At 44.6% G+C, this 25,682-nt stretch overlaps 3 protein-coding genes across 4 annotated transcripts; 1 reads left to right on the top strand and 2 right to left on the bottom strand.

Annotated features, from left to right (window-relative positions):
- Window positions 1-2,414: 2,414 nt before the first annotated feature.
- On the bottom strand, window positions 2,415-14,068 carry lrfn5b (leucine rich repeat and fibronectin type III domain containing 5b). Of its 2 annotated transcripts, none has more exons than XM_068708972.1 (6): window positions 13,492-14,068; window positions 7,332-8,248; window positions 6,399-6,573; window positions 4,578-4,911; window positions 3,339-3,639; window positions 2,415-3,236 (listed from the first exon to the last, which is right to left on the bottom strand). In XM_068708972.1, the coding sequence occupies exons 2-6, from the start codon at window positions 8,220-8,222 to the stop codon at window positions 2,532-2,534; spliced, it is 2,406 nt and encodes an 801-aa protein (XP_068565073.1). In that variant the 5' UTR covers window positions 8,223-8,248; window positions 13,492-14,068; the 3' UTR covers window positions 2,415-2,531. The 2 variants fall into 2 exon arrangements, with proteins under 2 accessions (XP_068565073.1, XP_068565074.1); XM_068708973.1 differs by lacking the exon at window positions 13,492-14,068 and adding an exon at window positions 13,123-13,192.
- Window positions 14,069-14,775: 707 nt separating this feature from the next.
- Window positions 14,776-16,754, bottom strand: LOC137871247 (sterile alpha motif domain-containing protein 15-like). The gene is made up of 3 exons (XM_068708971.1): window positions 16,683-16,754; window positions 16,467-16,565; window positions 14,776-15,413 (listed from the first exon to the last, which is right to left on the bottom strand). Exons 1-3 carry the CDS (start codon window positions 16,752-16,754, stop codon window positions 15,240-15,242), a joined length of 345 nt encoding a protein of 114 aa, XP_068565072.1. The 3' UTR covers window positions 14,776-15,239.
- Window positions 16,755-17,164: 410 nt separating this feature from the next.
- LOC137871246 (methylmalonate-semialdehyde/malonate-semialdehyde dehydrogenase [acylating], mitochondrial-like) lies at window positions 17,165-25,503 on the top strand. The gene is made up of 12 exons (XM_068708969.1): window positions 17,165-17,332; window positions 17,678-17,722; window positions 18,945-19,019; window positions 19,409-19,570; window positions 19,747-19,825; window positions 20,807-21,109; window positions 21,512-21,633; window positions 21,905-22,094; window positions 22,198-22,379; window positions 22,619-22,798; window positions 24,196-24,294; window positions 24,407-25,503. Exons 1-12 carry the CDS (start codon window positions 17,294-17,296, stop codon window positions 24,509-24,511), a joined length of 1,581 nt encoding a protein of 526 aa, XP_068565070.1. The 5' UTR covers window positions 17,165-17,293; the 3' UTR covers window positions 24,512-25,503.
- Window positions 25,504-25,682: the final 179 nt, after the last annotated feature.

The raw sequence follows: 25,682 nt of genomic DNA, 5'->3' as shown, positions 1-25,682 counted from the left end.
GGCCAGTGGGGGGGTTGTTTCTCAGGAGCAGAGGAGTGAGTCAGCATGATGCAAGAAGACAGTAGACCGGAGAGGAGGGGGTCAGATGGTGATGAGTGGAGGAGGACGGCCAGACAAAAGGCCAGGAAACACATTATAGGGGTTTGGAAAGCGGGTCAGGCTCGTGCAGCGTCGCGAAGGGGAGTGCGTGGTTCGGATCTGGCCACAGGGCTCACTCCGCTCTGCTCGTTGCCAGACCTCCAGCCGAGGTCTATCACCCACACTCACCCCGCCGCCGCTGCCTCCTCCTCCTCCTCCCCCTCCTTCTCCTCTCACCCCCTTTGTGAAGGTGCACTGAATACCGAGGAGCCAGAGGCTGCACGGCTGGCTTACAAAGGATGCTCTTTTCTCCGTCTCCTGCACTCCTCGTTCTGTTTCGCTCTACATTCTCTCTCGCTCCCTGTGCCCCCTTCCTCTCGTCTCTCTTTCTCCGTCTCTGAGCTGTCTCGCTTTCTTCTCTGCACTTCTCGCTCCCTCTCTATTTCTTCATCCTCACCCTCACCTCTCCGCCTCCCACCCTCGTCGACCGTATTTGTTTCACAAAACCTTCCATCTCCTCCTCTCTGCTTCGCCTCCTCTCCTCCCCTCTCTTTCTCTCTCTCTCTCTCTCTCTCTCTCTCTTTCCCCAGAAATGCATCTATTATTAACACACACCTCTGGCTCTCGCCAAAGACCAAACCAAGGTTCAGGCCAAGCTCCTCCGCATTTTAATCGCCCATAATGAAGCAAGAAATACTGAATAAACGTGTTTGAATTCTGCTGGTGCGAGTGACGCCAATTAATGTATGTCTTTCATACAGTATGTGCGGATCATCTTAACAGGTCTCCCCGCACGATGTTTCAACCCAATGTGCCGTATCCTTTGAGACACATGCTGAGAGAGGCATGCCAGTGCATGGATATCAAAATCAATCAGGCCGCATCCGACCACCAGAATACACAGTGAATCAGAGCTCGTATTCCAGCAGATCGTGCATATCATGTCGGCTCTGCTGTCAGGGAGACATTACTGTAACTGTAGAATCGGTCGTGTTCGAGCTCCCACTGTGGAGGTTTGTGTTTAACCTCTCCTGCAGTGGTTTTTCTGCAGTGGCTGCCGTCCGAGGGCACGGCGGCGCTGTCAGACGAGCGCGGAGAAGCTCTGGCGGGAGGCGTCCCCGGTGACTAGCATGGCCTCTTTTCATCTTCTGCTTCCCTCCACTCTTTGAACAAACACAAGGGCTCAGGGCAGGAATCTGTCAGAGGTCCACCGCTCGCAGAGAGAGGGGAATTGCGCTGCTGCAAGACTGCCGAAACCCCAAAAATTCAGTACTACTTTTGAGCTTTCTGAACTAAAGGAATTCATCTATCGTTTAGTTTTTTCAAACAACCAAATGGGGGCTGCTTTCTAATTCTGACAGTGGGAAGTGTTCACAAGGCAAGCTGAAAATGAGAAAAGTCTGAGTTTGTCCCTTTTATCACTGGTTTATTTATACTGGTAAACATCAAACAGAAACAACAGCAAAATCAAGAGCTGACGTCCTCCCCACACTTGTGATTATCGTTTCTCTTACATCGACAAGTTCATTTACAATGGTTGCCATCGACATGATAACGTCAGTGAGTAAAAAATATGGAAATGGAACATTCCTCTGGATCTCATCCACGCGTAATATCAGATTACGTCCTCGCACCTTTCACGCTGTTGGTGTTGGTTCAATTGTCGCTCAAATCAGCCATGACAGGAATCCTATCAGAGTTGAGTCTTTATGTAATTATGTGATAAAAATGTATCGATTCAAACCGGAGGGCAGTATTAGGCTGAGTCGACTTGTGCCACAAAAATACTGCATTGTGCTGTGTCTGCGGGTGTCGGCATGAGAAGATGGAGCGCTGTCGTTCTACTACATTCTGTTCCAACACCTCTGGGATGTGAAGCAAATTGGTAATCTCTCCAAAGGTAATTAAGACATGTCACCGTCTGTCTGTGGAGCCGGAGACAAGGATTTGCGTTCAAAGTCTACAGAGGCTGTGTTTCTTTCTTCGTTATAATACAGTATGTCAAGGTTACTGTATTCGATACCACATGAACACTTAAGGTTGTACTGAGATATACAGCATCTCACACAACTAAACATTTTTGTACATGACGTTGTTTTATACATTGTTGTGCCTTCCGTCAGAGTTTGATCTAAAGTCGTTATAAAGACGACTTTGATTGGTTATAAGGTAGAAAACAAATGTGAAACGTTTCCCATAACCCTGTATGCCTGCCTCGGCCCTATATATATATATATATATATATATATATATATATATATGTACAGTATATACAGTATATATATATATATATATATATATATATATATATATATATATATATGAGAGAAGCTTACAGGTCCCTCAGTGGAGAGCACAAAAGCTCCAAACAAGGCATAAAATCCCTGTGTGTTCCACAACGGCCCACGAATCCAACCCAAGAAAACGAGCGAACGCAGGTCATAAACTCCAAATCATAAAGTGCTCTCCAGAAGCCACTCAGACTTGGAGAGCTTGTCCCTAGCCCGTCGAATGTTTGTCGTGTCCTCCAGCTGCGGCAGCTCTCCGCTCATCGACAGGCTCCGCTTGGAGCGCAGGCTGGCCCCGGGTTTGGGGTAGGCCACGTAGCAGCGCTCCCTATATGAGTCTGCGTTGAGGGAGTGCCTGCGGTTCACCCTCACTCCCCCTGCAGGCACAGTCATGTAATGTCGAGGGGCCTGTTGGGGCCGCGGACCCCTGGGAACAGCAGTCCACTTGGTGGGCTGGCCGGGAACGGCCAGAGCGACGGCGGCGGCGGCGGTCATTTTAACCTCTGACGACGAGTTATTCTGGTTCATGTTATCGAGCTCGACGTCCACCTGAGCTTCAGCCCGTTGAGCCTCTGAGGGTTTTGGTGGAGCGCTGGAACGTTTGGGCCTCGGCGCACCAGGGGAGGCCGGGTGCCAGCTGTGGCTGGCAGCAGAGGTAGAGACAGTGCAGTCGGGGACGGAGGGTTTGGTGGAGGCTACAACGACCGGCTGACGCTGCTTGGTCGGCTCCGGGGGCGGCAGGGTGATTCTGAGGCACTCCTTTTCATTTTTCTCCGGACGCAGGACCTGCTTGGAGAGGGACTTGGGAATCCCGCAGCCCTGTAGCTGCCCATCACTGCTCAGTGACCGAATATCCCCCATCTCTAGGGCCTGACATGACCGGAGAGAAGCACGAAAGCAATGCTATTAGACTGAGTCTATATCAAAAAGAAATAATGAGCAGAAAAAAGAACAAAACGATGCCAAACTGACCTTATCTGCATCTCCTTGGTTACACACCCGGTAGCGCACAATGAGGAAGATGATAAAGGCGAGCACTGAGGCCACGATAATCCCTCCAATGATAACCACAATGGTGCCGCCAAGAAACTGGGACTGCATGAAATGACATCTCAGGTACTGCGGCTCCGTTGTGAAGTGGATGCAACCGATCACCCTGGTGGCGGTCAGCGAGGTCACCTGGTCATCGTAGATGGCCAACACACACAGGTCATACTGCGTACCGGCCGCCAGGTTGTTTACCAGGATGCTCTTACTGGTCGGGGGTATCATTCTATAGAAAAAAAAAGAAAAAAAAAGACCTTTGAGAGTTCTGACATAGATTAGGGAAGGTTAAATGAAAGGAGACAGAAGCAAATCAGATTATCCAGCTTGTTGTTTTGAAGGGATGAAATGACATGACAATCCTTTATCTCTCAGGAGCCTATTTAAGATCTGACTTGGCATAATCTTTCGTGACATTTGATTTATTTTTTCCTCCTGAATCTTTACTGATAAAAGATTGCTTTTAGTCGCTGGGGATGCAGGATGCCTCTTTTTTTTTTTTTTTGTCAGGATTGCCACCTCCTGAATTCAGTAGCCACTGCCAAACACCACATGTGTAGTTGACTTTGAGTTTCTTTGGAAAAAATAAGTGGTCTGTGCGGCGAATCCTGTCACATCACAATGATTAGCATTAAATAGGGCGGGAGAGAGGGCCGAGATGAAAGAATACTGCGTACACCGGTTTCTCAGATGGGCATGTGCGAAAGCCTCTGATGCTTTTTGTAGAACACTGGCTGACGCTTTCATCTTCCTATCAGTCCGCGGCTTAGTGCTGACATTCGGTTTTGATTTTGTTGATTAAGCATTATCAAGGTTTTGCACATAGTAAATGATACACTCTGGGGAAGGGCGGGGGGATTATGAGTCAAATAATAAGGAGTCAGATACAGTGCATTAGTCTGTCTTCCTTATGGGATTAATAGACTCCACAAATAATCATGTCGACAGCCAATCCAGTTCCCAATGACTAAATATTTAGAGGGATTTAAGCAATCAAAGCAGACTATAAAGGTAAAACAAGGGTGAAGGATTTGTAATGATAGGATTCCAAATCAGCTTAAATTGATTGGCATCAATTCAGACTCTTTTCACCAGCGTTATTTGGCCAGTAATTTAAGAATAAGTGAAGCTTTGCATTAACCCAGTAGGTCAGGTGTAGCTGTTTACCTGTAAACCAGCGAATCATCATAGCTGCCGTTATATTGGATCTGAAACATGCGTATTCCAGGAATACTCCTCTGGAAGTTAAACTTGACCAGGGCCGAGGTGGACGTGGCCTCGGCAATCACTACTTTCTTCTCCTGGCTCGTCTTCGCGTTCCCCAGAGGCAACCCTCCTCCGTCTGCGCCCGTCTTGGTCACGGTGGCGATATCTGATGAGCCGGGGTCGGGCTCCTGCTCTGCGACTGTGTTGTTGGTGATATGAGGGAGTTTAGCGATGACCAGATCCACCGTCTGCTGCGCCTCGCCTGCCGGGTTGGAGGCCACGCAGGTGAAGGAACCTGGAACACAAACTGAATCGATTATCGTCCTTCCTGATATTTATTGTGATATACAGATTAGTATTGAGGGCCACACATGCTTTCAAGTTGCAATACAAACATATCTAATCATATTTAAATACAATTGTTTGGCATTTTAGGAACTATACGAAGCACCCACAGTCCTGAAAGATTTTTTTTATTTTGTGCGCACAACATGAAAAATATTGGAATTTAGAGGCTACATACCATTTTCATATCTGTAAATATAAGACTACAGCAGTCAGTTAGCTTAGCTTAGCATAAAGACTGGGTGAAACAGCTAGCCTGACTCAGTGCAAAAGGAACCTGCTAGCACCTCTAACGCTCACTAATTAACATGTTACATCTTTTCTATTGAATCCAGACGACAACAAGTGTAAAAACAACGAATGGTGGTTTTACTGGAGTTTTGAGTGTGCTCCCGGGCCATGAAATGGTACGGTACATTACCCCCCCGTGAAATCACAACTCGCTGTTTTTTACACTGGTGTTTTTGTACAGATTAAACAAACATGATATGGTTTGTTAATTAGTGAGTTTAAGAGATGCTGGAAGGTAGCTTTTGTTTGTGTTTGGACAGAGTCAGGCCAGCTGTTTCCCTCTGTTTACAGTCCGCTAAGCTAAGCTAACTGGCGGCTGGCTGCACTGTAGCTTCATATTTAATGGACAGACATGATATCTAACTCTCAGCAAGAAAGCAAATAAGTCGGCGATTTTAACCGTGTGATGATTTAACCTCATAGAGGTTTTCCGATACCATTTTACCCAATATCTGAACTTGTGTATCTATCCGATACCAATGTGTTAAAACATGTCGTGGTATTGCTGTTGGTTTTTATTTTCCAGGGTAAATATTGCTAAAATTGCTGACATTTTGCTAGTGCTGGCTAACATTACACTCTCCGCTAGCAGCTGCCGGCACATTTGCAACTCTACACAGAGATGAGATGAAGCAGCGATATGGCTCACACTCGTTAGCTTCCATCATCGATTTTGGACTCAGTGATCGTATTTACCGGTGCTGATGATTTAGGTAGCTAACGAGTCGCTTCCTTCTCATCTCTGTTGAGAGTTGCACATGTGCGGTACAGATTGGGCGGGATGTGAGGATCGGGTAGCGTGTGACGTGTGTTGTTGTTGTTGTACTCGCCGATACCCGATCCATCATTTTGGGCTTAATCGGAGGGATTTCTGATATTGGTATTGGAACAACTCTAACAACATAAAGGTGCAAGAAAGTTCCTTTCATTAAAGTAGATCTAGATGACTTAGCCAACAATGTGAGAAAGTCATTTTATATTCCATTGTGACCTCAATCAGTGTGCAAGCCAGCACTCTTCCACACTCTAAACTTTATCGCCTGATGTAGACAAATACTTCAGTCCTACAGCCTTCTGAGGACACGAGCAAACAACTAATTTTGTTCAGTCAACAACACAAGCGCAGCCCCAGGGGTGCAAACAGACCAGAGTCCTTGACGGTGCTGATGAGGATGTCCAACGTGCCGTCTGTGTGGACGGCGGCCCTGGAGGAGTTGGACATAAGGCGTCCATCAGGGGCGATCCAGTGGATAATGGGGTCGGGGTCGCCCCTGGCCTTACAGCGCAGACTCACACTCTGACCCTCCAAGGCTCGCAGCTCCTGAAGTACAAGGAGGAAAAGCAGTTAGTGGGAGGACTTCAGCAGAAACTGAAAAACACCGACAAACAGTTATCTGTTGTGCTGTAAGTTTGCTTACAATATTATAATCAATGCCCTTATTGATGGTGTTGTGTTTAAAAGCTTATTTCCCTATAAATATCATCAACAATTGATCATTGTCTAGATATTGAGTTAGCATGCTTATGAAGGAAAGATAATCAATGTGACAGTACACTGCAGTGAATGTGATGGAGTCCAAGTCAAATGTAATTTCCTCTGCAATTATGCAAAAGAAGTCTGCAGAATGTAAATGAGATGATATAGCTGTAGTTGTTTGGCAAGGATTTGATCAGATAATTTTGTTTGTATGCATGAATCAAGGGCTAAACCACTCTAAGCTTTCCCTGTGTAATAAGAGCTTCACCGCGGATCCATCATAAACCTGCAAATAGCTTTATTAAAATGGTAACTGAAAATCCTGCTACAGAACGTCTCTAAAAACTCTCCACAGGCCACAGTTTGATTACATTTTTTAAGTAAGTCCAATATATTTTACAATTTTTTGTTGGCTGAGCGGCCCAGATGAGTCCCACCAGCCTTGTAAGACTCTCCTGGCTCGCAAAGCTAATATTTGGTGTGACAGTCAAAGAAAGCATAAAGTGCCACCTCGGTTTAACTGAGGCAGAAACCAATGTCTGGCTCAGAGAGTGTAACAGTAGGGAGTGTTGTGTCTGTGCAGCTCAATTTGAGGGTTATACCTGAGAGTGCCTGGTGATGAGAGGAGGCTCACACAGGAACTCTTCCTCAGAAACGGTCCAGAAATAGCGTCCGGCGAGGTGTTGCGGTGAGGCACAGGTCTCCAGATCATCTTCCCTCCGCAACCTCCGCAGCCAGAGCAGCTCACAGTTACACCTCAGCGGGTTTCCTCCGAAGCTCAACGCGAACGACATCGGCCCCATTATCCCAGAGGTGGCCAGGACCCCCGCTCTTTGGAAAATTGGGTCGGGAGGAAGCTTCTGGAGCTTGTTGGAAGTCACGTCCAGCCTCTTGAGCTTCTGCAGTCCAGAGAAGGTGCCCTCTGGGATGTAGCTGAGCATGTTGTGGTCCAGATTGAGAGTGTGGAGGCTGGACATCCTCTGAATGGCCACCCATGGCGCACTTTCCAAGTTGTTGTAGGATAAATCCAGCTCTTCCAGCGCCGTCAGATCATTGAAAGCCCCGATCTGGATGTGGGTGAGTTGGTTGTTGTTGAGGATGAGGTGGTGCAGCTTGGACATGCCGCTGAAGGTGTCGTTGATGATGCGCGCCAGCCGGTTGCTATCGAGGTGAAGGGCTCGTAGGTTCTCCAGGTCTTTGAAAGCGAGCGGCGCGATGGAGCCGATGGTGTTCCGAGAGAGGGTCAGGTCCACCAGCTTGGTCATGTTGGCAAAGTCTTTGCGCTTGATGCTGGTTACAAAGTTATCCCCGAGGCGCATCTCCACCGTGTGCCTGTCGATGTTCGGAGGCACAAAGAGAAGCCCCTTTTTGTCGCACAGAGTCGCCAGGTTGGGGTTAAGCACCTGGCAGACGCAGCGTTTGGGGCAGACCTGAACTTTGTGGGCCTTCACAGCCACGCCGAGGACTATCATGTAGACCAGGAGATACTCCATTTGGCTTCTCAGTCAGGTTAATACACCTGAAACACATCAAATCAAAAAGAGAGAAACAGAAGGTTGCATTATTCATTAAGGAGTTAAGGAAATCTGTGATTGTTATTTGTATCATCTTTATCAAACTGTAATTTCTGCGGTTGGATAATCACACTTGCACTGAGAGCTTCCTCTTTAAAAAGGGAATTTGGGGAATTGCCGAACTGCTGTGTAAGGTTAAAGCTTTTCCGCTAGATTTGAAACACCATCATCGCCAGCTCACAGCTGAGATTTACAGAGAGTCCAAATTCTAAGCAGGAGAGAGAGTCGACGCCTAAACAAACAATAAATGCTGTGCTATCAGATATGAAACAAATTAGTCACCTGCAGACTTGAGAGTGAAACATTAATAAGTCATCTTGAATATTTCTTCTGACAGCCCTCCTTTTTAGCTCCCTGCTTCCCCGATCATACTTTTTTTTGATATGATAATGACGGTCCTTTTTATGTTTGTGGACAGAAGGATGAAAGTCTAGACTGGCAGTCCAAGGCCTCATCAGAATTAGACTGATATCTCCCAGGATCATATCGCCAATAGGAAGGGATGATTGGGCCCAGTGCCTCAGCGAGGATGTGCTATGCCTTTCTATTGATTTTCTCTCTGCTGCTACTCTTACTTATGACACAGCTGAGATGGGGATAAGGAGGGATCCATTTGATGAATCCTGAGACCTTGTCAGGGATATAGCATGTCATAAAACTAAGACAGTAGAGATCAGATGGCAGCTCTGCAGGTGCACTACACAATGTACCGGAGCGAGAGTGACATTCGCCGCGATTATTCTTAGAACTGAAATTTAGTGTCATTTTAGTAGAACATGCAATATTCAGCCCTCTGGGTGTCCCATTACAGCACACAGAAAGGAACACCAATCCAATCAAACACAGGGAACAAGAGATCCAATCCCACAACTGTAGTAAAAATCCAAAGGCTAACCTTTAACTACAGGGGAGAACACCTGATTTATGATTATAGCTTTTTTTTGTGGTCCACTGGTAATGTCTCCATTGTAGACGTCGGGCCTTAAAGAGTGTGTGTGAAAGTCTTGCCTCAGCAAAGAGCATGCCAACTGAGTACCTACATGCCTCAAAAGCCTCTGTTGCACCGGAGCTGTGACATACAACTCACGGTGTAATAACCTTGACAGTCGGAGTATGAGGAAAATATCATAGAGTAATGAAAACATTGGTGGGAGTGACATCTTTGCCATGACCCCCCCCCCCCCCCCCCCCATATTGTTGATGTGAGGAGGTGAGTGTCGTCCTCTGACAACAGTTGCAATTTGTAAGCTGGGTAAAATCTATCGCAGCCTTGCAAAGGAGGCAGGAGAGAGGTCGCTTTAAAGATGGCCCATAATAGCAAAGGGAGGGAATGATATCATTGGAGGGAGCACACCCGGTGTGACATTTTAATGAATACTGCTGATCGAGCAGCAATGAATCAATGTCTTTCGCGGCCCATTTTTACACGGGACAACTTCACTGAGTCACACAAGAGCCCCGTTTTTGTGGATTGCAGTCTGGGGTGCAGTGCTGCAGAGATCTGAGCTGCTGAAAAACGGCCTGTAGAGTCACTATTAAATGTTGTCAAGACGCTCCTTAAAGATGGCAGATGACTTCAGCGTCAAGCTGGGCTGCAAAGCTATGTGGTAGTGGTACCTAAGTGGAAACTACTTTATTTATCTGTGTGTGTGTGTGTGTGTGTGTGTGTAAGCTGAGGTGTACGCAAGTGTGTCCGTATTGGTGTGCCAACCGGCTTCTGCTCTGACTCTCAATGGCACGGCCTCTGGATGTGCAATGAGGCGGAGAGGACCTGCTACTTCCAGACCTGAATGACGCTGAGGACGTGATATTGATTCACTCTGTGGAGACGGGGCTTTTTTTTTTTTTTTTTTTGTTGCTTTTTTTCGCTGCTGAAAACTCAACCGAACGTGAAGAGAATGGTTGCAATGGTAATCCCTACAAAATTCGTTCTGTGATGACAGAAGGACAGCCCCTCGCTGCCGAGACGGGGCAGGAACTGTCCGTTGCCGTCTCCCTAATTTGCATTTAATTATGGTTGTTCCAAGGAGATTTGCATAACAGGTTGCACTCATCAGGTACATGAACAAATAACTAGATAATCAATCAATGCATTCATCAATCACGCACTTCATCTTTAAATGTCACATGCCCAGAAAATCATTATCCTCCAGGTTGAGCTGTTCATTATGGTGAGGCGACTTGGGAGGGCCACAAATAAACAAGAAAACCGATAATCTACTGATGCATTAACCATAATCTCCTTCATAGTCAATCAAATATTCGTTTACTACCTCTGAGCAGGTCTTTTCCCCCTCCGAGGACAGAACAGACTGACAGCTCACACCCACACACGCACACCGGTGGGTGGATTTGTGCCTAATAGAGGTAGCTCACTACACAACAACCCCCAGCAATGGAGACAGACATTCATGTGCAGCAGCAGCAGCAGCAGCAGCAGTATACTGTAGCAGAGGATATCTATGGTCTCCCTGGGGCCGCATTCGCCAAGAAAAGCCTTATGCAGCATACTGCATGCCAGTCGTCCAGTGAGGTAATGGGGGATATGTTCTCAGATGGTCTCACTTATGCTGGAGCTCATGTGAGAAAGGCTTCTGCAATCCACGTCTGGGAAGGGAATCAGGGAAAGCAGCCCTGCGAGGGGGAAGTTAACGAGATGAAGTCTGCACGGCGTGCCTCGGCGCAGGGTCGACGCCATGGCACATGGCAGCGTCTCGGCATTGTCTCACCTGGGTTACTCTGGGAGAAGCCGCCGGGCGTCTGCTACCACATGAAATAAGCTCTGTTGGGTCAAGGAGGTAAACTGATGCTGCAACACGATGGTAAAATGGTATCGACAAAGCAGTGAAATATATAGGTCCTCGGCCTGCTCGCTTTATGAGACCAAATGGAGCTGCTGCAGCAGCTGAAGAGGATCATATTCTGTCTGAGCTGGTAGAAATTCTACTTTGTCGGGTAAATGCTCGGACCGTCTAACCAACACATCTGTGTTTGTGAATGAGGGTGTGCGCTGTGACACCCTTTTCCGACACAGTCTGCCAATGTTAGAACGCGATAGCTCTTGGGTGACAGCCTTGATGCCATGGCAACACAGGAAACGTCAGTTTTGGGTGAGATGTAATCAGTGGCTCATTTTCAGATCACCTAATAATATTTCGAACAAAGAGTCCTCGACAATTGAGGTTCTGTTTGAAGGCCGGAGCAGACTCATTGTGCCATTTGTGACTCTGTGGTGATGAGAGGCAGGGAGACTGTGCACTCAGCTAATTTTGTATTGGATTCAACGTTTGGAGTGACTGAATCATTACCGTTTTCCCAATCTTGCGCGTAATAAAAACCTAAATGTCTCGATGTAACACTCTGATGTTAAAATTATTTTTCAGTCTGACAAGCTTGTGTGTGTGTGTGTGTGTGTGTGTGTGTGTGTGTGTGTCAGGGGTATAGCATACTAAGCAGACCCAACTGCATCAATAGAAGTGCTGTTCATCAGCATTTACAACTCCCCCCTTGCATTTCCAAATGTTTTCCTTCACACACTCGCGCTGGAAATTCAGTGATACCTTGATACGCTGGCTATCTCACCACCGGAGCATCAGTCCAACAAAATAAACAAACCAGCACAGAAAACACTCTTCGTGTTCTAGATGCTGTGTTGCGTTGCAGCGGGAGGCCAAATTGAAATGCTGATCACTGACTTTGGATCTTAATTCTTGCACCGTTGTGACGTACCCTGATGTGAGGGGCTTATGAACTGGGATTTTCTTCCGGGAAAGAGCGATGCAAAAACCCGTGAACGCCACCTCTGAATATCAATGTGGCCTCGTCAAGTGAATATTCCCCACGGTACGGCCCCACACATCTGTGGACTGTCAAATTGGCCAATTCCCAAGTGCAGAGTAGAGTCCAAGTGTAAGAAAAAACAAAATCTTAACCTCTCTTTCATTCATGTTAGTGTCTAAATGTGGGGACATGAGGACAAACAACGTGAAGTCCACGCTCACTCTATCCATTGACTCATTTCCCCTCTTTCAAAGACACTCAGGATCCTGTGTTTTCTACCACACACAGCAACAAAATGGTTAAATAATGCATAATCTTCCCTCTCCTTGTTGTGTTGTGTAATCAAAAAAGCAACCTTCCCGTATACACAACATGTGGACCATGGTGTGTGTGTGTGTGTGTGTGTGTGTGTGTGTGTGTGTGTTGCATGCAAGTTTGTGACTGTCAGATAACCTCAGGTGGTTCAGATCTTAATGAAAGCCCTCCTTCAGCAGAAACAACGGCGCATTTTGTGGCGAGTAAAAATTAGGGTCAGCGAATGCAGAGCTGGTCTGCAGAAACAGCCTCGCCGCTGAAGGAACCACACATCACTTCTCAGTGAAAGGTAGCAGCACATAAGCTACATCACCGAGTGCATTAACATAGCAGCAAGAGCAAATAGAAGCAGCAGAATGAGGCGTGGGCCTGATTTGTACTGGTGTTACAGTGTTGCCTCAGGCACTCATGAATAATAAGATATGTGATAACTAACACTCGATATAAGAAGACAGTTATACCTCACCCTTTTGTGAAAAAAATAAAAAAAATCATCACATTTTCACCTGTCTTCATCAGTCACCTGGCAACACGTCCCCCTGCCCACACACTCACATCCTATTATCAATTTTGTTACTTAGCCTAATTTAGACTTCATCACACCTTAATGGCTGATGTGCACTTTGCATATCAGCAGGGGTTTAACCACAGCACAGAGCAGCAGATCACTGGGTCCTCTGTGCTGATGAAATAGGCTACACAAGAAAACAAAGAAGCATCTCACGTCTGAATTCAGTCTTATCCTGCACCTCAGAGAGCGGGCTGAATAATGGCCACATTAGGCAGGATTCTCAGTTTCACCTGTGGGGAGAGAAAACAGCACAGAATGCAGCCCAAGCGCACACTACAAATAAAATTCATATCTGACGGCGTTTCTAGGTAATTGAGGGGATTTTTTTTTGACCTTGCGGTACAGGTCCTGGGCTGGTGGGTTACAGCCACAACCCCTGTCACAAGGGAGAATCTGAACCCTTTCAGATGGGTCCTGGGAGAAGTACTTCAAGTCAACACTGCACCTCTTCAAAGACAGTTTACCCAAAAGAGTTGAGACTCGAGAGTCCACAATTCTCAGCCTGTAAATGATTGAATTTACCTTGCAGATGAAACATCAAGCCAAGTCAGAGGAGGGTGTGTTTGAGCTTATTTCCTCCCAGGAGGGCTGAGAGCATCCTGACAGCGGCTCGCCTAAAATGGGACCGACGGTTGCCTCTCGGAGATAATTCAGGTGTCCCGAAACACGCGTCTTGGCGCCTATAACATGTGACGGCCTGCGAAACCAGCGATGCCCTTCAAGAAATCCATGACCAGCATGTAAAGGACGACTCCTCTCCGATCCGCTCGCACCGGAGATATGTAACTCGGCTCCCCACTTTCGTGAAGAAAAAAAAAAAAAAAAAAAAAAAAAGAATACTGGAAAACGCAACCCGAAAGGGTCCCGGTGTGGCTGCGAGGCTGCAGCTGTGCAGGGGGGGATTCTCCTCTACTGCGCATCCGCCTGTATATGCACCTCCAGAAGAGAAAACGCCTTTTGTAGCGACAGGCTGTTTAATATCTACAGCGCTGTGAGTGACTGGTGCCGTGCGGAATCCAGCCAGATGTTCGTATCGCTTTCACGGGCTTTTGCTGGCGACGCAGGGCTCAGTGCGAGTTAATCCAGATTGACTGAAGGGTTGCTGCCATAATATGCGCGCCCCCCCCCCAAAACCCCCCCTCCTCCTTCTGCCCCCGGACTATACTGTCAACCACCGACCCGGCTCCATTTCTGACCAGAGGTGCTGTGCTCGGAATGGTAATCAGCGCGCTCCGAGCTGCACAGAGACCATTTGTGTGCATAGACAGATGCAGTGCCTCCCAGCCTATCTCTCACAGGCAGGCATCATAATTTATTCATGTAGATTGAACTATACATGCACGAAACGCAGTAGGTTTATAATATTCTCTAAGAATGTTATAACAAATAAATAAATAACAAAAAGAAGCACAGAGGTTTTTAAATTCAAACACACAGGATAACCAGAGTAAGCCTAAACAAGACTGTTATTGAAAATCCATCCACTCCTTTAGGTAAAACCTGAGGTGAACAGCAGGCCAACATCTGTAAAGCCAAATATAGCAGCATATAGTTTAACAGTCCTGCATGTATTACATAGATTATTGGCAAGCAGGTGTTGTGTTGGCTGAAACTGAAAGCCCTGGCTCCCTGTGGGTCTTCTTGGCACTCAACCCATCACTATCTGATGCAATGATCCTTTGGCCTTTTATGCAAGTTGGCAAATGAGCTCATATGTGCAGCATAAGTCTATTACAGTACAGTGGAGCAGGAGACTTGGACTCTCAGACTCTGTGTTTTGTTGTTGTTTTTTATTCCAGAGAACGCCACTGCTCCTGGGGCCTCCTGGCACTGTGAAATAGGTGCTTGTTGTCATCCACAGAATTACCCTGAGGATCTCTACTTCAGATCAATAGCTCCATCCAGTTTCAACATATCCACTTGAGATCAATAGAAATATCCTAAGTGGTTTATGGTTATCCTAAATTGAAACGGGTAGAGCTATTGAAACAGTTTTTTCATACTGTGCCGTGCGTGCACAAATATTTATGTATGAAATAATGCTGCACTCATGTTGGCTACACCTGCACAAGAAACCTAGAATAACAACAGCAACATACAAGCATTTTGCTGGTGGGAAGTGTTAATGTCAAGGCCTGCATGTGGCCTCCTGTGACTCATCCAAGTCATCCTGAGCAGACAGTTGGTGATATGAAATGACACTGACATGCTTTTGGGTTTTGCTACACTCCTTTACTGTTGTGATTCATGTCAGGCTCTCTCTTTCTCTGTCACTGACGCATGTCATCCAGGAAGCGCTGGTAGGCGAGGCCGTCCGCCCGTTCACCTGTCCGGCTCTTTTTTTCCAAGAACAGGCCCGTGCCGTCCCGCGGAGGGTCAGCGATGCTGCGACTCCACGGGGTCTCTGTGATCCCGAGCAGCTCACGCACACCGGCAGAGATGACCTGCGGGGGCACACAGCAGGGTTGAGTCCTTTGATAAAGTGTGTGTTTACACAGTATCTCACCTTCACTTAATAAGGTACTCCCACTGAGAGGGAGAGTGTCGAGTCTTTTGAGGAGATCTCAGTAAGATTGTGGCATCATGGGAGGAAAGGTTTCAAGTTTACACTCCCAAAAACAAACGCATCAAAGGACTTCTGGGCTAAGTAAATCTCGACTAAATAGAGCAAAGACAATCCTGACAAAGTCTGTCTGTCTCCAGTTACTTCATTATCAGTTTACACTCACTAAGAGAGACAAGTTCTTCTTTTCTTTCTGGTTTGATGCTTGTACAGTAAAGCAGAGCTGAATACATAAACTGGCTTTTAGCCAATTTAGTTCTGACCTCAGGGATGGATATGAAAAACAGTTGCTTTAACTGTAAGCAGCACATATGTGATACAGCTGATCTGGGATGTCTGCTGGCAGAGACGCTTGGTTTCAACACTTTAATTGATGTCATAGTGTTCAAAGAAAGAGTGTTAAAGTGCCAAATGGGGTGTAAAACTGGGTTGGCACAGACTAGACACCAGTTTACAACGTTTACGGTCCACTTAGAGCTTACTGGAGAGAAATTTGAATACATCTGACGTGGCAACAATTATTTCTCCTAAAGGTTAATCTTTTTAATGTTTTTCTTTTTAAATAATCTTTGACTTTACCATGTGAATAAGCAAATCAAGCAAAAAATACCCATGCCACACGTTGCTGAGCCCCAAAGTGATGTACAGCAAATGTTTGGTGTGAGTTAGGCTATTTAAACGATTAATCACATAATCAAAATCTGAATCAATTAAGACAAATTCATCTTTTTTTTTCAGCACAAGATGATAAGAGTGGGTTATGTGGGCCTACAGTGCAGTAGTTTTCACAGTGCTATCATTATCTTGGTGTGTATCTTGGTGTTGAAACTGCCTTGAAGATTGCGTGAGCCTCCTGCTTTGATATGTAAACAAGTCTGTCTCCATAATAACATCAATCTCCCCTGAAGGTTAGACTAAATAATAATAATAATACCTTCATGTCTTCAAAATCTGTGATTCCAAGTCTTGGCAAGTAGACGCAATTTACATAAATGAGCTTTCTTCCAGTGATGAAGTTGTCCGTGAAACATGCCTACGAGAGAAATGAATAATTAGAGCTTTGAAAAAACATAATAGTATCGTATGAAAGCAGACACATGTCCTGTAACGTTAACGTTATACCTGTTCAGTCAGATGCATGTTAACCTACTTTATATTGTGGAAATCCTAAAGACTCAATCCATTGTGCAACATCCTCACAACTCCACCACAGGAACTCCATGTTGCCTGTAGACATGTTACTATGGAAACTGTTGCCTGCAACTAGGTATTGATAAGTGTTTCCTTCACTGTCCAGTCACAAAATATATATTAATATTTTAATTTTATAATTATTGCTGTAAGGAATCTAGGTAACATCTCTGGTGTTAAACTTCAAGAAAAAATTGTTTTCTTTAATCTTTAATGTGACTCCAGTTTGTGTTGATGTAAACAGCCAATCAGCTTCTTGCAATGTAGGGCGGTTGGTAAATCCCGCGCAGTGATTGGCCGTCATAATCAGGTTTGTCCCGCCCACACCGAGCGGAAACCGTAAATGGTGTCGCGCGCAGCTTTCGCAGATCAACAAACCATGTGCGCCGCTGTTACACAATAACAGCCACACCGACAGCGTCCTAGTAGCTCTGTGTTGAAGCGCAGCGCAGCGCCGCCTCTGTCCTCTGCTTCACTTCTGCTAGCTGAACTTCTAGTTGCTCTCTGGGTGTCTTTTTAGGTCGATTGAAGGAGCTTTGGAGCAGGATAAGAGAAACTCAACACACCACAATGGCAGCAATTCTCCTCCGGTCCCTTGTGAACAAGAAGGTAAGACAAACGCACGCTCGTGTTTTGCACAACAGTTGCTTTTGTTGCACGTTTATGCAACTCAAGATAGCTAACAACCTCAGCTGCTAGCTAACAAAGTCGTTAGCCAAACATACACGTTGCACACAGTCCATCCCTACTTCTTTACACACATGTAAAAGTAACAGTTGAGCGCACGTTAAGTTAGGTAAGTATCGTTTTTAAGGGCAGGTTGTATATATTATATTGACATGGTGTGAACACGGGGGGTCAAGCAGTACTCTGACTGTTACTCATTAACGTTAGACCTTGCACATTCAGTTAAATATGAATTGAAGTTGACTAATTGTGTCTTGATTATTGCAGGTGTCTCTCCAGCTGGGTCGCATGTGTTACTCGTCATCCTCAGCGGTAAGAGCCCCCACTGAGCAGCTTTCATAACTCACCTGTGAATGAATGCTAAGTACTCAGCACAAGTTGTTCTACAGGTTCTCAGAGTTCTTCCCATGTGCCACATTGTGTTACATAATGCCATTACTTTTAAAAGGTTAACACGTGCATGCTTTTTTTTTTTTTTGGGCACTTGACCCCGTCATATCAAAGTGTTTTAAGAAATGTAAACAAAGTTTGTTTTATTGAATTAATTGTATTCACATTCAAATGATAAGCTAATGGTTGATTGTACTCATCATTAGTCCAGCTATAAGATAAGATAAGATAATCCTTTATTAGTCCCGCAGTGGGGAAATTTACAGGATCACAGCAGCAGAGTGGATAGTGCAAACAAGAGACATAATAAAAACCAGTATTATAAATAAATAATAAACAGTAAAGAATATTAACTAAGTAAAAAATCCAAAATAACTAAAATATATATATATATATATATATATATATATATATATATATATATATATATATATATATATATATTGATTGTTGTGGCAATTAGTTTTTTAACTGGAAATGATATAATTAGGCAAAAATCTGTGTAAAGTGTTTCAGAGTGAAAGGATTGTGAGTGAAAGAAGCTCCACTTAGACCTGCAAGTACATATTTTGTTGAGGCATGAATCCATAAAGGGATATTTAAATATGTTTAAAGCACGAGGAGTTCCCAGTAGTATTACATACTTATTGTAAAATGGACAACATTCTGAACTCTGTGTAGAAATGTCTCGTTGCACTTTGTACTCGTTACATACTCATTACCTATGTCCTAAGTCCATACACCAAACATATGCAGCACATGCATGTGCCATGCACTAAACTTAGACTCCGACTTAGGAAAGCCGCTGCCAAAGCTTCACAAAGGAAGCTCAACGACACGCTCAAAAAAGTGTTTTAATAGCAGTATGCATACTGACTTATTTGAATGCACTTAATTCTTTTATTATTTCAGTGCGTATACTTTATATACTCAAAAACATGCTTAGAATAAATCTATTAGGGGATTGGGGGATGGCTGTTACATTAGAACTCCCTGATCAGGAGGACTTAAATTTAAAGAGATCTCAAACGAATGCTTTAGACGGTCACTGTATACGTCGTGGCGATGGATAGATGTCCTTAATGAAGTTAGTCATTTAACCAGACAGGAAGGGATTTAACCATATGCCTCTGTGATCCTCCAGCCCACCACCAAGCTGTTCATCGACGGCAAGTTTGTCGAGTCCAACACGTCCGAATGGCTCGACATTCACAACCCTGTAAGTATTCATAGATGAACTATATCCAGCCTGCAGTAACGAGAGCTTTACTAAAGGCTCGCTGCAAATACCCAGTACAACTTTATAGTAGTAACTCACTGTATGAACATTGGGGGGGGGGGGGAATAAAGTGCCAATTTCTAAGAGAGTCAGTCATGTTTCATAAAGCCCAGCCTTGCTGTAGTTAAGCTTGTTACGCATAAGCCTCTAGAAAGCAAGTGCAAAGCAGTGATGGATGATTATAGCATATACGTCAGATACAATATCAAACCTGTAAAGGATAGAAAACAACCATGGGGTTGTTAATATTGATGACTTAATGCACATGGCGTAATGACTTCTCCTGCTCTCCGTCAACTTGTCTGTGTGGACTGTCTCCTGCTCCTCAGGCCACTAACGAGGTGGTAGGACGCGTTCCCAAAGCTACCGAGTCGGAGATGCTGGCGGCGGTGGACTCCTGCTCCAGAGCCTATCAGTCCTGGTCCGAGACCTCCATCCTCAGCAGGCAGCAGGTCTTCCTGCGCTACCAGCAGCTCATCAAGGACAACATTGTACGGAAACGTGTCGCATGCTTGTTTTTCATCTTTCGGGTTTCCATTTTAAGATTTACCAACTTAGAAAGCAAGGAAATTGTTAGATAATTTGTTTTTCCCTTCACGGATGTCTGGAATTAATCTTTGGCTGTTTTTTTTTTTTTTGTTTTTTTTTCTTCCTCTTCATATTTCAGAAAGAACTGTCTAAAATTATCACCCTGGAGCAGGGCAAAACTCTCGCCGATGCAGAGGGCGATGTATTCAGAGGACTTCGTAAGTAAAGCGCCGGCTTGCCAGCGTGCTATTAGGTTTAGTTAATCCTGATTAGATTAGAGTGCTGGTGAATATATAGCGGAGATCAAATTCCCCCATTGAAACTGTTGTCTATAGTATCTGTATCTCCTGATGAAAAGTCTGTATCTTTGGCAGCCCTTTGCCTGGAGGAAAGTTTGATACTAAGTGGCTGCAGGGTGTCAATTATTTGCGCGTAACCAGACACTTCCTGTGAAACGCAACTTTAAACTTTGAATTGAATAATGAAGCAGGGCTTCTGGTTTGGTCACGTTGACATATAGAAGCTTAAACTGCTTTTCAAGAAGCTTCCACACTGTCCAATTATAAGGAAAAACAAGGGTTAAGGAAACGGTGTCGCTGCAGCATCACATTGTTAGGACGTGATGTTAAAGTGTGACCACCTAGTATGTTTTTATGTAAAGCACTCTGGAGGCTCTGCTGTTAGTTGCATGCTATATAAAGATAATTATGCAGTGCCCCTCATTAAGGTGCACTTTGGCAGACTTGCATCAACAAGAACCCTGTTGAGGAATGAAACGAGTCATGCACACTTGCAAATAAAGGAAGATGTATCTTTGGTTATTACAAGACGGAGCTGCCAGAGTATTTTTTTTGCTACTTGGTACAGCTCCCAGTTTCGGGATGCCCGAGTTATTCTGGCATGCTAACTTTTTAACTTATCAGCTGAAAGACAGGCTACATAAGCAGGTGTGCTGCCAGCATTAGAGATGTCCTCCAGTGCTTGAAGTTCTACAAGAGTTCACTCGCAGCGAAAAGAAATCAATTAGCAGTTAGTTTTTATTCTTAAGTAAGAGGCTGAAGTACAAACTGCATAATGCTTTGTAATGTAGACATTAAAATGACCTCGTCTTAAATAGCGTATATTCATGCAGCCATTAGTTTGTGTGCCTCCCATCGCTGCTCTAGTTCATTGGTTTCTTTTCATCGTCACCCCCCCAGAGGTGGTTGAGCATGCCTGCAGCATCACGTCCCTCATGCTGGGGGAGACGTTACCGTCCATCACCCGGGACATGGACACTTACACCTACCGCCTGCCTATCGGAGTGTGCGCCGGCATCGCCCCGTTTAACTTCCCCGCCATGATTCCTCTGTGGATGTTCCCCATCGGCATGGTGTGTGGCAACACCTACCTGATGAAGCCCTCCGAGCGGGTCCCAGGGTGCACCATGCTCCTGGCCAAATTGCTCCAGGACTCCGGCGCACCAGACGGCACACTCAACATCATTCACGGCCAGCATGGAGGTGAGTGTGTGTCTCCCTCTTCATTCAGAAGGTGTGTGTGTGTGTGTGTGTGTGTGTGTGTGTGTGTGTGTGTGTGTGTGTGTGTGTGTGTGTGTGTGTGTGTGTGTGTGTGTGTGTGTGTGTGTGTGTGTGTGTGTGTGTGTGTGTGTGTGTGTGTACCAATGGCAAAAAGTACACGGGTGATTCAAACGCTAATCATATACCCCATGGCAATATGTAGATGGGGGAATTTCCATAAAATGTGCAGCCCTATATCTGTAAGTAATTCATGAGTGTTTGAGGAAAGAGGGTTTGGATCTCTGTATTCGAGGCCTTTGTGCTCTCGTATTGCCTTACGGGTGCAGCAGCAGCACAGATGAAGAACGGAGGATTTACACTATCCGTTTGCATCTTTTTGTGCAGCGGTGAACTTCATCTGTGACCACCCGGCCATCAAAGCCATCAGCTTTGTGGGCTCCAACCCGGCTGGAGAGCACATCTACGAGCGGGGATCCAAAAACGGCAAGAGGGTGCAGTCCAACATGGTACACCAGAACTCCCGTTTTAAACATCCTCCAACTAAATACACTGTTCTTACATTCGGCATCATCAGTGTCGTGAAGCTGAAGTTGTTGTTTGCCATGATGACCCACTTACTAAACTCTGTTGCAGTTGTAATAGACAAAAAGATATGGAGCAGAACTCGGTGCTCAACTGTCAATCACTGATGTTTGTAACATATGTGATGAGCTCCGTGCTACGGTCTGAACTGGAGAGGAACCCTACAGAGCCGTGTCCTACATTTTTCATTTTCAGGGTGCCAAGAACCATGGTGTGGTGATGCCCGATGCCAACAAAGAGAACACCATCAACCAGCTAGTGGGCGCCGCCTTCGGAGCAGCTGGCCAGCGCTGCATGGCTCTCTCCACTGCTATTTTTGTCGGGGAGTCTCGTGAATGGCTCCCAGAGCTGGTGGAGCGCTCCAGATCCCTGCGCGTCAACGCAGGTAACGTCAATGTTAACCGTGTCAAACATTTTGATATTAAGAGTTTCGTGATACTGTCTGATTTCTAATGGTGCATTTTGACATGTACGTCTGTGTCCTGAAGGTGATCAGCCTGGGGCAGATGTGGGTCCTCTGATCTCCCCTGAAGCCAAGGCCAGGGTGGAGTTTTTGATCCAGAGTGGAGTGGATGAGGGTGCCGAGATACTGCTGGACGGGAGAAACGTCAACGTCAAAGGATATGAAAATGGAAACTTTGTAGGACCCACCATACTGAGCAGTGTTAATGTGAGATTTGGCCTTTTTCAGTTATTAAAAAGTCTTAATACGATACAAAAAAAGTTGAGTTTGCATGTTTAACAGGAGCCTAAAGACTTTGTGTTAAATGCGCTTCTTCCCAGTCTTCTCCATTGATATAACCTCATAAAGTGTGTACATACTGGCACATTATGGACTGTTAATGATGCCTTGTGGAGTTTTTGTTGCAGATGAAAGTCTTAATGTGATCGCTCTGCTGTTCTTTCCAGCCGGGCATGAAGTGTTACAAAGAGGAGATCTTCGGTCCGGTGCTTGTGGTCCTGGAGGCTGACAGTCTTGACGAAGCCATTTCTTTGATCAACAACAACCCTTACGGCAACGGCACCGCCATCTTCACCACCAATGGAGCCACAGCGCGCAAATACACGAATGAGGTGGACGTTGGCCAGGTGAGAGGCACTTTTGCAAGGGCTCAATAAAAGGACACTGGAGGTTGTTAGTCAATCTGAACACTATTCCCTGAACAGAGCGGTCAACAAAATAAAAGGTCACCTTTCGCCTTATTTTGGGCCTCAGTGAGTCACCTGTGTGAGACTTTGAGTTCACAGTTTTGTGTCTGATGTGTTCCGTTTGAAAGACGGGAAACGGACATAGACTTCATGTGAAGTGTGACTATTTATCGTAGCAGCTTGACCTTTTTGAACCTCAGAGGAATGGTGCTATGAAGTATTCATGAAAGTGAAACTCCTCGCTTGGATTTTTCTCACATAATTTGAACAGTTCATCCTTGTTTCACGCTTATCGTTTGTGCCATTAAAGGATGAGTTTACAATATTTAAAGTCAATCTTTAAATGTATATGCAAATGTGAGTTGAAATGGTTTTTATTGGCTGTAATAAATCCTCCCCATCTCTTCCATTAAAGGCGTGTTTGGAAGGGATTTTATAAGGGCCATTATGAACAGGAGAAATAATTACATGAACCTATCCTCTTCAAGAAATTGTCTTGTACTCTGTAGTCAGGAATCGTCACATTATGTCAGTTATCGCCTCCCAATGAATACAAATTATGTTAGAATTGGTTTATTGCACATACAAGGAGTTTTTGTTTGGTGATTGGTGCATAACAATAAATAATTTCAAAATAAAAATACACAATAGAATAAAAAAGCAAATTAAGTACATGTTAAAATAAGTCCTGAAAGTAAGTTTTATTGTAGTGCAGGGATATGTAGATGCCAATTTGCAAGTGTTGTCCAAATTGTGTGTGCTAATAGAGTCTTTGTCTGTGTGCAGTTTAAGCTGTTTAACAACATTTCTCATGCAGACCAACCTTCAGCCTAAAGGAATCATTTGTCTGTCTCTCCCTCTCTTTGTTTCTGTAGTATAAACGTGTCAAGATGAACACATATTGATCCGTCACACCTGCCTTTTAAACCTACTGTTTTCCCTCAGTAAACAGTAAAGTGGCTTTTGTATGAGAGCTTCCCGCTAATGTTCTTAACTAGAAAAGCTATTTCTGAAGAAAGTTGGCTGTGAATGCTGGATGCTGAAAAGCTGAAGCGACGCATAAGAAAGTGAAGTTGTAGGAATTGCTAAAAAATAAGTGGGAAAAGGGTTTGATTAAAATGATCATGTAAAAGCTGATAAATACAATGTTAACGTTTTAATTAAATGAGAAGTATTACATTTACGAGTATACAAAACGGTGTAGTTAATGTCATATAAACTATTAATTTATTTCCTGAGTTGGCAGAAAACGTGCTATATTGTGATATGAAATGACATATATATTGTTATAGTTTGGCCATATCTCCCAGCACTAATGTATTTATGTATTTGTGCAGATTGGCGTGAACGTGCCCATCCCCGTCCCCCTGCCCATGTTCTCCTTCACTGGCTCCAGAGGCTCCTTCAGAGGAGACACCAACTTCTACGGCAAGCAGGTAAAAAAAAAAAAAAAGCGGTTTGTCGTGTCTGATCATAAAAATATTCTGTATCAAGACACGAACTTGTGAACTTCGGTAGTTGACACTGCAGTTGTCTCTTCACCACCAGGGCATCCAGTTCTACACTCAGATCAAGACTGTGACCTCCCAGTGGAAGGCTGAGGACGCCACTCTGACGGGCCCAGCTGTGACCATGCCCACCATGGGACGCTAAGCTGACCGCACATCCAGCGTAACTTTGAGAGACGTCTCATATGCCTTAAGATGAAGACCATGGAGGGAAATGTGGGGGGAAAAAAGGTTACATGTCCTTTTTTTTTTTTTTTTTTTTTTTTTTTTTTAGATCTATTCACACTGGGGGTTATTAGTGGGTGTTTTTTTTAATTTATTTTTTTATTTTTATTTTTTTTATTTAAACTTCATCCATCCTTAACAATGTTGTTGCACAAACAAATACAAATTTCACCTCATTTGGAGACGTGGGAGATGGAGCTGGACTGATGCAATGAATGTCACTGTGAGTCTCTTTATGGGGTTGTTGTGTTTCGTACCCGTTTTCTCCTGTTGATGTCCTGACCAGGTGGACTATGGATGTAATCAAGCTGTTATTTTCATGACCAGTACTATACTCTGGTGTCACGTTTCTTTAAACCTTCAATAGAACTCTAAAGGGTCAGGGATTCTGCCTTTTTGAAGCAATGACCCCAAATGTCTTCCACCATTATCCAGTGTGGTTTTTTTAGTGGCTTGTTCTGTTTGTCAGAGCGTTGTGTAGATACTTGAAAAGAACATACAAATGGAGCAAATGCTACATTAGAACAAAGGCACACCGTTTCTCTGTTCTGCTGTTAAATCTGAAATAATGGTTGTAGTTCTTCTGTATTGTATCCTACTGTCCAGTGTTGGGACTAACATGTGGCATCTGTATGTCATAGAGAAGTTCAAGGGTTTTGTACTGTGAGTGATCCTTTTTTATTCTGATCATTTGCTGTGTTTTACATGACATGGACTTGACATCTGACATTCTCTATAAACCATTATGACGAAATATTCATTAAATATATATTTAATTTTCATTAAAATGATATGAGCAACATCAAATTTTACCTAGACTATTTGTGGTTGAAAATTTAAGAGATCACGGTAGTTGTAGTTCACAGCTTGAATAAACTAATTGACTGAATTAAATTCTGATTTGTCTTGAAATGGTCCTCTGGTTCTGTTGCAATTCTATGGATTATTCATTACACACTAAGCCAACACATTGGTATGCTGGGGCAAAGATCTAAATAATGCCTAATTAACTTCAAAGAGGCGAAGTAGTTGGTAGTTTGAACTTGTTATTGTGGTTCATCAATACACAGCCTGTAATTTAGCAGTAAGAG

This window comes from Cebidichthys violaceus, unplaced genomic scaffold (genome assembly GCF_023349555.1).
Source record: "Cebidichthys violaceus isolate CVI_PGR_0920_01 unplaced genomic scaffold, fCebVio1.0.p SCAF_14, whole genome shotgun sequence".
Classification (NCBI taxonomy): Eukaryota; Metazoa; Chordata; class Actinopteri; order Perciformes; family Stichaeidae; genus Cebidichthys; species Cebidichthys violaceus.
The sequence above is the reverse complement of the archived record's forward strand: the minus strand, read 5'-3'. Positions and strand labels throughout refer to the sequence as shown.